At 25.7% G+C, this 10,071-nt stretch overlaps 3 protein-coding genes across 6 annotated transcripts; 2 read left to right on the top strand and 1 right to left on the bottom strand.

Moving 5' to 3' along the window:
* The first annotated feature begins 1,018 nt into the window (after positions 1 to 1,018).
* LOC102673307 lies at positions 1,019 to 2,637 on the top strand. Of its 2 annotated transcripts, none has more exons than XM_006624512.2 (4): positions 1,019 to 1,346; positions 1,421 to 1,744; positions 1,833 to 2,246; positions 2,339 to 2,637. In XM_006624512.2, exons 1-4 carry the CDS (start codon positions 1,032 to 1,034, stop codon positions 2,561 to 2,563), a joined length of 1,278 nt encoding a protein of 425 aa, XP_006624575.1. In that variant the 5' UTR covers positions 1,019 to 1,031; the 3' UTR covers positions 2,564 to 2,637. The 2 variants fall into 2 exon arrangements, with proteins under 2 accessions (XP_006624575.1, XP_031370477.1); XM_031514617.1 differs by having other exon boundaries at positions 1,833 to 2,249; positions 2,341 to 2,634.
* LOC102673437 lies at positions 2,579 to 4,165 on the bottom strand. The gene is made up of 3 exons (XM_006624513.2): positions 3,718 to 4,165; positions 3,417 to 3,532; positions 2,579 to 3,231 (listed from the first exon to the last, which is right to left on the bottom strand). Exons 1-3 carry the CDS (start codon positions 4,024 to 4,026, stop codon positions 3,066 to 3,068), a joined length of 591 nt encoding a protein of 196 aa, XP_006624576.1. The 5' UTR covers positions 4,027 to 4,165; the 3' UTR covers positions 2,579 to 3,065.
* A 688-nt stretch (positions 4,166 to 4,853) lies between these two features.
* LOC102671686 (F-box only protein 33) lies at positions 4,854 to 9,227 on the top strand. 3 transcript variants are annotated; one of them, XR_422876.2, is made up of 7 exons: positions 4,854 to 5,318; positions 5,585 to 5,679; positions 5,754 to 6,329; positions 6,725 to 6,976; positions 7,048 to 7,243; positions 7,370 to 7,732; positions 8,104 to 9,227. XR_422876.2 is itself a non-coding variant. In XM_006624503.2 (6 exons), exons 1-6 carry the CDS (start codon positions 5,049 to 5,051, stop codon positions 7,499 to 7,501), a joined length of 1,521 nt encoding a protein of 506 aa, XP_006624566.1. In that variant the 5' UTR covers positions 4,854 to 5,048; the 3' UTR covers positions 7,502 to 9,227. The 3 variants fall into 3 exon arrangements, 1 of the variants encoding a protein (XP_006624566.1); XR_422875.2 differs by having other exon boundaries at positions 7,918 to 9,227; XM_006624503.2 differs by having other exon boundaries at positions 7,370 to 9,227.
* Positions 9,228 to 10,071: the final 844 nt, after the last annotated feature.

Raw genomic sequence — 10,071 nt, 5'->3', positions numbered from 1 at the left:
AAAATATAATATAAAAATGCATATATTTATATTTTTTTTCTTTTTTTTTAATATATTATATATATTATATATAATATAATATTATATGCAATATTACATTATATATATAATATGTGTTGAGTACTTTAAATAACAATTAACCAGATAGAAATTTTAAGATATTATTCCTATTTTCACACTAATCATTATTTATAAATTGTATTTGTAAGATAAATTCATATTTTCAAAACGAAAAGGCGGTAAAATTGGTTTTCAAAATATAAAATTATATAAATTATTTTTGTATTGTAACTTATAAATCATCGTATTATAAATTATATATCTTGTGAGTAAATATTAATATAGAATTGTGCAAATTATAGAAGCTAGCAAAAACTATAAATTAAATTTAATAAATTATTACGTATTAATACTTATTAAAAAAATATTTAATCATTTTTATTATTTTTATTATTTTACAAAATTTTTGCAATATATATTTTTTTAAGAAATAATTTTTAACTTATAATTTTTCTAATCTGAATATATACTCATATATATAAGAGCATATAAAAAATATTTAATAAAAAAAAATTATATATATTTCTTAATTTATTAATTTTTAATATCAAGATGGAATTATCATATAATGTAAATATATTATTTACATTTATTTTAAGAGATTTAAATTTTATTAATTGTTCATAATTAATAATTTCTAGTAAAATTTTTATTACTATTAGTAGCTTTTTACTCAGAGAAAGTTTCAGAGAATATATGATATATCATACTATATATTATTTTACAAATAGGATTTTAAAATTATAATTATATTTTATATTATAATGCAATAAAGAATTATAAAAATTAATAATAAAAAATATAAATATATTTGTGATAAGATATTGCAAGATCAATTTCAGATAACAGGTAAATATGTTGATAAATAAAATCTTGATAAATAATTGTATAATTTTATGGATTGTGATATTAAACAGCTTATTTATATAAGAGAATTACACAAAATTATTTTTTCTAGTAATTAAAAAATTATGGCAAATATCAATAAGAATTATGCAAAATTAAAGGAAATAAGTACTTATTTTACTGAAGAAACATTAAAAAATATATTGCATATTATATATAATGGAAAAGAAATAAATATATTAAGTTGGGATTTTTTTTCACACAATTTGAAAGGAGACAATTATTTATCAATTATTAATAAACTTAAAGTAACTAGTGCTATTGATGGAAAGGAAGTAGAAGTTAATTTGGTGGTCAAATCTTTACCAACAAGTATAAGTAGAAGAAATGCATATAGAAGTCCAGAATTTTTTCGCAATGAAATTGCATTTTATACAAAGGTAAAAAATTGTTTCATTATAATTACAATTTAATATATAAGCTTTTTCTTTTTTTAATTTCATAGAGTTTCTAGATAGTTCCAAAATTTGAAGAGTTTTTGAAAGAAAAAAATCAACTTCAATTATTGTGTATTCCACGTCATTATTCTTCTCTTAGTGATGGTGACAATGATTACATAGCATTGGAAGATATTAGTGCTTCAGGATATAAAACAATAGATCGACGAGGTTATTTTGATAAAGATCTATGCATGATAATTTTAAAAGCTTTAGCAAAATTTCATGCAATTTCCTTTGCATTAAAAGATCAAAAAAAAGAGACATTTATGCAAATTATAGAGCATGTAAATGAAACATACTTTAGTTATAAACATTGGAATTGGTATAAAAATTTTCATGTAAGAGTAATAAAAATTATCAATTTAGATATTAAATATTATATATTGCATTATAAAATGTTAATTTATTAATTTTATCTATTTCCAGAAACGACTGATAGATATTAGTAAAAATGCTTTGGCTATGGAATATCCTGGTAGTCAAGCAGAAGAAAAATTCAATTCTTATAAACCCAATGATTTATATCAAAAAGGAATCGATTTATGCAATCGTAAATATCATTCAACATCTGTTATTACTCAAGGTGATTCATGGATTCCAAATTATATGATTAATATAACAACTGAAAGGAAAGTTATAATGCTTGATTTTCAATTAGCAAGATGTACTAGTCCAGTTTTAGATGTTTCACCTTTTATTTATGTTTGCACTGAAAGATCTATTTGGTATGAAAATTTCAATATATTATTAAAATTTTATTATGATGAATTGGCTAATGCCATTCATTTGCTTGGTTCAAATCCTGAAAAATTATATTCATGGGATACATTTATGAAAGAGGTAAATAGAATCAAATTATCATACATTAAATTTTTAATAATCATAACTTATCATAATTATTTAGTAATATTATTTAAATCAAACAATTACAGGTAAAAAAAAAATTTATATTTGGTATAATATATGCAATGGAACTAATCCCAATGAGTCTATTGGATCCATCAGAAGCATTTGAATTAGATGTTCCAAATAATAATACACATGAAGAAGATATAGATATAGCTAATATATGGACATTGTCTAATATTAAATCGAAAGATGGAAGGCTCAGATTAGCTTCTGTTATTGTACATGGTGTTCAAAACGGATTTTTATAATTATAAAAAAATAAATGCATTTTATACATAACATTTATTAAATGTAGTATTAAATAAAATAGAGACAATCTGTATTTGTATAATTTCAATTATAACAACACAGTTTAAGTAAAATATAATTTGTATAAGAGTAGATATAGATAGTAGAATACCCATTATTCATTTGTTTAATGGGTACTTAAAATTTTTTTCTTATCACTTACTTAAATTAAGAAATCAAAAAAATTTCATAAGATCACTTCATTTTCATTTCCATTCATATAATAAAATATATAATATTACCAGAAATATAATTTTTAAAGACAAACATACCTTTAAATATTTTGCATATTTGATTGTTAAAATTTCACAAATCAAGCAAACAATTTTGTGTGATATATAACAAAAGTTATGATGTTTATTTTGATTTTTAAATACCACCATATTTTGAAAAAATATTTATAATTTTTATATAACTTAAAATTTGTGACAATATAATTAATATATCTTATGTTATTTATTTTCATAAATTTTGATGTTGAACATTATTTGTTAAAACATTACTAGCATCAAAAACAGTAGTATCTTCATCATCCTCTTCATCCAATGGTAATGGTCGCATCTCAACATCTTGTCTATGTGCGAGAACACCATATTTTCTGACCATTTGGGCACGTGTTTTATTTAACCTATATATAAGAAAAATTTATAATATATAAAAAAAAATTTAATTTAATCAAAAATTAAATTTTTATTTTAATTTAAAAATGCTAATACTAACTTTAAAACATGTATGATTAACTTCAAAACATGTATGATTAACTTTAAAACATCTATGGTTAAATAAATAAAATTTAATATAAATGCTAAGTACCTAAAGCTACGGAACACGATATAGGCCAAGACAAGAACACTTAGCCCCACAAACACATAAAAACCACGCTTCAGAGCTCCAGCATTTAAAGAAGTTGCATGTCCTTCACCCACATGCTGTTGAAAATTCACATTATTAATGATATAGTAGAGCTTTTGTAATAATTGTTAATGTCTAGGTATATGAAATCAAACCCATTTTGGTTAGATATACTGCAAATTTAAAAAAGAATAATAGAAACTAAAAAAATATCACTCCAAAGAAATCTTATTCTTTTTTTAATCAAATTTCAAATACCAACCTCTTTTCGCGTTTCTGTGGTATGTGCAGTTTTATTATCATCTGTTTGTTTTGAGGTTATATTATCAACCGTTCTATTATTCTCTAGTATCGTTGTGCCACCAGATAATACTGCATTTTGTTGGTATTTTTCTCCATCTAAAGAATTATGTGCGTTATCTTTTTTTACTGTTTCAACATTTTTGTTTTCCGTTGGATCAGGTATATCCCTGCCTATCCTAAAACTTTCATTGCATACTGCGCTCTGTTTTAGTTGGAAGATCAACAGAAATATAAAAACTTTTATCATCTGGATCTTCGAGCGCTTCATTATTCTGTGTCATTTGTAAAAACTTCTAGGAAGGAAAACAGCGAAGCACTATACATTGACATTTAATCACGGGTTCCATGTTGACCCGGCTTATAACACTAACGTTTCAACTCGTTATTACTTCAATTCTTGTTTGCGGTACACTCATACAAATATAAAACATATATATATATATATATATATATATAAAATTTAAAAACATTGAAAATATATTTATGCATAATGATTAAATATAATTACAAAATATCATAATACTATTATATATACAATACTATATTTTTTTTATATATATGTATATAAAGTTATTTTCTGTTTGTAAAAGAAATTCTAAAAAAATTTTTATAAAACTTGAAAATTTCTTTATTCTCTATATTAAACTAATTTAGCTAGTGCTATCTTTTATTATAAATTAAAATATATGATAAATCTGCAGTATAAAATTATTTTTATATTTTAAATTTTTTCTAAAAGTTTTATGAAATTATGATTTATCATATTAATTATATTTATTATTTGTATGTAGTAACATTTATTTTCATATCTTACATACACTGTCTACATTAGTATAATGTAGTATAATAAAAATTATAACAATTGTCAAAATGACAAAATAACAGACAACTTTAATATGAGATATTTGTATTTATTCAATTTATAAATAATATTTTTTATTTAATTAATTAACAATTTGTATAATTAAAACCTAAAATTTATATAATTTATATATCTTCAAATACTTATCTTTAATATACAATGACTTTATATATAATATTAAATATTATAAGCACAATTGACATGCGTAGTTGTTAGCTAATGAGAAAGAAGAATTTGACGCGTACCATGCGTACAAGCATACATAGGAGAACGGCAGTTGGAGTGGTTGGAAGTTACGAGTAGAGCACAATACACGTCAGGTTCTTATTTTGATTCGTGGAGGGGGCTCACCTCGAGGAAACGGGTGGCCAATTCGAAAGGATTTGCCAGGAAAGTGCAGGATACAGATCTCCAAACACAGATTAAACATGATACGCGCTGAAAATGGAGATGTTGTATATTTGGAACAGTTAAAAAACCCGATAGAGAGTGACGCGACAGAGAAGGCAGTGTCAAAAAAGTGCGAGGGGCAGCTGTCTTCAGTAAAGGCAAACAGCTGTTCGTCCTACAAAGGTGCAAATCGTACGACAGAAATGGCGCAAGAGGACAATAATCTGTGCTGGAATAATCTGCCCAGCATTATCCTACAGGAAATATACTCATATTTATCTCACAACTGCCGGTTACGAGTATCTCAGGTATTTTGAATTTTTTTTGCCCTTGAAATGTGAACTTTTGACCTGACACAGTGGGTAATTAAATTTCTGTGTCGAGATTCATATTTTTCTATGTTTTGCTTAAAGCTTTACTTTGAGTATTAATCTCAATTACTATTTTTATTATATTTCTATATTGTTTGTTTACATTTTGAATATTCATCTTTATAATTACAATGATAGAAAGAATGACTTAAATGCATAAAAATTACCTTTGCAGAAATAATTTAATTTTTGAATTTGCATAGGTCTGCAAAAATTGGAGATATGCTCTGTTTCATCCTCATTTTTGGAAAAAGATCACATTTGTTTTGAAAGATGAAGAAAGTGCATCATGGTCTCGGTATTTATAAAATTTTTCATACATAGCATATATTAAGCATTGATAATATTTATTTTAATATTATTTTCTTGTAGATATTTGGCAGACAATTTTGAACTTAGTGTGCAAGAAGTTACAATCATCTGTGATATATCAAATTATTGTGCAAAAGAAACATTAGCCCTCTTGAGAAAACTAAAACATAATAGACAACTTCGTAAATTGTTTTTGAAACCTAGCAATAGTACCTTTGAATGCGAAGATAGTACAAAATGCACTAAAGAATTGGTATCTTCTCTTATAAACATTATAAAAAGATCTGATCATTTAGAAGCTTTGAGTTTGGGATGCATAGAAGATTTAACAGGAAATGCCAGACTAATTCTGGTACATTTACGTAACTGCCAAGCAAAGCACTTAACAACTCTTAGTTTGGCATCTGTTAAAGATGATCCTGATGATTACAATGCTTTGAATTCTGGTTATGGACATATGTTCAATTCATTCGCTAGATTATCTATTTTAACATTGGATTATGAGTTCCTAAGTGATTCTTTACTAAAGGCATTGAATAGCGGTACAATGGAAAGACTTGTAATTCACGTGCATGGTTGGCATTATCAGTATACGGGACCAACTGATAGTAGTTGGCAAGTTTTTGTTCAAAAAAAGTAAGTTATGATATTATTAACTATTATTATTTTAATAAAATATATATGGTGTTAAAATATTCTTGGAATATCTTTGGAGATTTTTTAGTTCTAAAAGCCAAACAAACTTAAAAATTGATATGTAAAAAGGTTGATTGAAACTTATTTATTAAATTTATAAAAATTTTAACTTTGTATTAAATGAAATGAGAATAGAGATGAAGTGACAGCTTTATTCATTTTATTTTGATTTTTTCTTTATTGCTTTTTTGCTTTATTGAATATTTATTGAACATATTTATTTAATCGCAATTTAATAAATAAACTTAAATATTTTTGTATTTATATTCTTTATCATTAAATTCTACATATTTTCTATATACTAGAAAATAATTTATTATGTTTTTTATTTTTAGTCCAAAATGCGAGTTGCGATTAAATCTTATACACTCTTATGTTGGAATTGAGAAATTAGATACAAATATACTTCGTCCTTCCATGCCTCTTACACATTTGAAAGTATTATTTTGTGAAACTGTTAATATCAGAGCATTGCATCGGCTATCCAGATGGTATTCACGTACTTTAAAATCTTTAATATTAATTGATTCAGTGCAACCTACAACAAGAAATATGCCAGCAACATATGATCCAAGTTATCCTCATAGGTATGTTCTTTTATTAAATTTTTATCTTTTAATTTTCTTATTAATAAATGGATTTTAATATTTTACTGCAGCCCTGATCCATTAGTATTAGTTGCATGGAAATGTACTAAGCTTGTGGAAATTGTATTATTAGGCCACAAATATCATCAGGAAAACTTATTAGCTATTGCACGTCTTCGGGGACATTCGCTTAAGTCATTAGTATTTGCACAAAGATTTATTACATCTGGCATTGAATCTTGGTATAAGGCTGAAACTATCACACATGTAAGTTTCTACTTTTAATATTGTGAACATAGTTTTAATTTCAATAAAATTATAACTAGAATTTAAAATGTTTTATTATAACTTTAATTATTTTATAAAACATTAAAATTATTTTTAATCATATAGGAAATAAAAGAAATAATGGGAAGCCAATGGGAACCATTAAGTGATGCAGATTTACCTACAGTTGTTAAAAATCCTCTTGATGGTGATAGCAGGGAAGTTATCATGCCATTGGTCCTTCGCGACCAAAAGTAAATTCTAATTTATACCAAGAAAAGATTACTCCCCGATATCGTACGCTACCGATCAACATCATCAACAATTTCTGGGCGAGCTACATTCTCAGAAGTAAAGTTATAAAGTTATATCCTTTATTTTTCTATAAGAATTGTTTTTACGAGAACTACGGATGTAACATCAAATGGTGGACATGTATAAATTCGTAGTTTAAAGTCAGTAATTGATGGATGCAATATTACCTGTCAGGTAAGGATCACACAGTTCCAATATATAAATAGCCAGGGTAAAAACGCACATAAGTTCTCCTTTATAATGATTTTATTAATTCTCATGAGAACGCGACAAGCCATAGTTAAGAACGTCTTTCTTGATTCCGTAATGCGATATCTAAATTAAGTATGAATCATGCCTATTTTTATTTACCGAAATAGATTGAAACAGTTTTCGTTGGTTTTTCCATGGAAAACTCCTCGTGAGGCAGTTAGTTTATGGTTAATAGTGGTGGTTTCATAACGATCAAAATAAGAAAAATGTAACATTTAATGATCGTTCCTCTCATCAATGAATATATTAATGGAAAAAAATATTATATACGAGTATAATAATATTCTTGATAGATATTAAGAATAAAACATTATAAGACGATACGAAGAAGAAGGCCTCATCAAAATGGACCTTCGATGTGTCATATACTTGTTGATATCATGGAAAAACAATTAAAAAAATACGTTACTATCAATGAGAGCTGATCATCGTATCAAACAAGAAATGAAAGAGAGGCTAAACAAGAAAAAGGATTGATCTCACGATGTTCCACAGGAAAGCATAACGAAATTCCAAATATATGTAAGTAGAAACATGTTAACAAATATTTTTCCAATTTTATGGGAAATATATATCAAAGCGAGCGCCAAGAACATGCAGTGTAAGAAAGAATAAGTAAATGAAAAAATAAATATTAACTTCATGGAAGATTGTTTGCAATCGAGTTGCACAGATAATACAAAGATGCACTCACAAATAAGATGAATAGCGATCCGAGGTTATTTTTAGTACCAAAACCAATCGGACGCTTTTGTACAAATATTAAATGAATATATGTCGAAAAGAGTACGGTTAATCTAGTGGTACATTTGATGGTATCAGTTAAATACACATTAAACATATACATCAAGCATTCATATATCGTGTAGTAAAAAAAGGGGGATATTGATGATATTAATAAAAAGAACTGTGTGATCTTCAAGTACCATTTTTTCACCGTACTCTTAGCGACCGTTAAAAACGAACACAATTATAGTTTATCTATAAAAACAAATCAGAGGAATTAGCTGCTAATCGTGTATGTGTATATGTATGTATATCTGTATTATCTATTGAATTTTAAACGTTAATATTCGGATGCCGCATGCATCTATTTCTATCGTGCGATTAATAATAACGATTTCGAAAGTGAAAAGTACGAAAATTAAAGAAAATCCACAACACAAAGAAAAATACCAAAACAGCACTCGTATACAGTTTATTATTCTGAGAGGTTATTTACTTTTTTCGAGTCCTTGTATAATTATTACATCGTCGTCTATTGTACTTGTAGTCATGTGTACCATTGTTTTTTATATATGATTCTGTACATATGCGTTTAAAATATTAGACACGCGCAAATAGCTATTACGGAGTTGCGCCCGAATTTAAAACAAAAAAAAGAAAAGAAACGAAAAAAAGATGAATGATATGAAGAGAAAAACAATATATAACTGTTTATCTGAGAAAATAACAAAAGTAAATCGATTGAGAGCTAGGCACAAATATGAGAAAATTATTTCTTTAAACGATTTAAAACTGTTATACAAAATGAATGGGCCTTAACCCTTTAACATGAAAACGGCCGGAGCTGGGTCAATTCTATTTTTATGAAAATTACTTTCTTTTATTATATATATATATATATATATTAAATATATAAAACAATTTTAACAGTTATTATATTCATTTCTGCTTATCATTATTTTTTATTATTGTTTTTATTAAATAAAATAAATAAATATGTTTCCTGTTTTTTTTTCATATTTTTCAAGATTATTAAAATAAAAATAAAAATCATATAAGAGAAGAAAATAACGCAAAATAATGAAAATTACAAAATCAAATATACTTCACAACATGTCATTTTTCTTTAAAATATCAAATTCTATACCATTTATCTTTTTTATCATTCTTTACCTTATTATTATAAAATAATCATTGGAAATGATCCAGCAACCGCCCAATAAGGGTTATTATGTATGTAATGTACCTGAGTCGCGGTAACAATAAATTTGCCGAAAAAAATTTGATACGCGATAGCCATCATTAATGAAAATAATTGTAAGATATCTTAATAATAATCATTTTTCGGCAATTCGTTGGAACATGTGCTTATTTTTCGCCAAAAAATGACTGAAAGTTAAGGTATGCTCGTGCCCTTTCATTTAGTATACCGTGCGCGCATATTTTTTAAAAAGTCTTATGGAACTGATGGTTATTCGTTAACTACAAAACTCACGAACCATTGTTCGGCAATCATTGACGCTGTGCAAACGGAC

The sequence above is a fragment of the Apis dorsata genome, unplaced genomic scaffold (assembly GCF_000469605.1).
Source record: "Apis dorsata unplaced genomic scaffold, Apis dorsata 1.3 scaffold_1085, whole genome shotgun sequence".
NCBI classification, from domain to species: domain Eukaryota; kingdom Metazoa; phylum Arthropoda; class Insecta; order Hymenoptera; family Apidae; genus Apis; species Apis dorsata.
The sequence above is the reverse complement of the archived record's forward strand: the minus strand, read 5'-3'. Positions and strand labels throughout refer to the sequence as shown.

What these genes read in the sequence shown, in the direction of transcription:
- LOC102673307 (XM_006624512.2), top strand. Translation starts at nt 1,032, where the DNA reads ATGGCAAATATCAATAAGAATTATGCAAAATTAAAGGAAATAAGTACT. An exon ending in ATTGGTATAAAAATTTTCAT is followed by an intron (nt 1,745 to 1,832) that starts GTAAGAGTAATA and finishes ATCTATTTCCAG; the next exon opens with AAACGACTGATAGATATTAG. An exon ending in GGGATACATTTATGAAAGAG is followed by an intron (nt 2,247 to 2,338) that starts GTAAATAGAATC and finishes AAACAATTACAG; the next exon opens with GTAAAAAAAAAATTTATATT.
- LOC102673437 (XM_006624513.2), bottom strand. Translation starts at nt 4,026, where the DNA reads ATGAAGCGCTCGAAGATCCAGATGATAAAAGTTTTTATATTTCTGTTG. An exon ending in CCACAGAAACGCGAAAAGAG is followed by an intron (nt 3,533 to 3,717) that starts GTTGGTATTTGA and finishes AATTTTCAACAG; the next exon opens with CATGTGGGTGAAGGACATGC. An exon ending in ATCGTGTTCCGTAGCTTTAG is followed by an intron (nt 3,232 to 3,416) that starts GTACTTAGCATT and finishes TCTTATATATAG; the next exon opens with GTTAAATAAAACACGTGCCC.
- LOC102671686 (XM_006624503.2), top strand. Translation starts at nt 5,049, where the DNA reads ATGATACGCGCTGAAAATGGAGATGTTGTATATTTGGAACAGTTAAAA. An exon ending in GCCGGTTACGAGTATCTCAG is followed by an intron (nt 5,319 to 5,584) that starts GTATTTTGAATT and finishes GAATTTGCATAG; the next exon opens with GTCTGCAAAAATTGGAGATA. An exon ending in AGGCTGAAACTATCACACAT is followed by an intron (nt 7,244 to 7,369) that starts GTAAGTTTCTAC and finishes TTAATCATATAG; the next exon opens with GAAATAAAAGAAATAATGGG.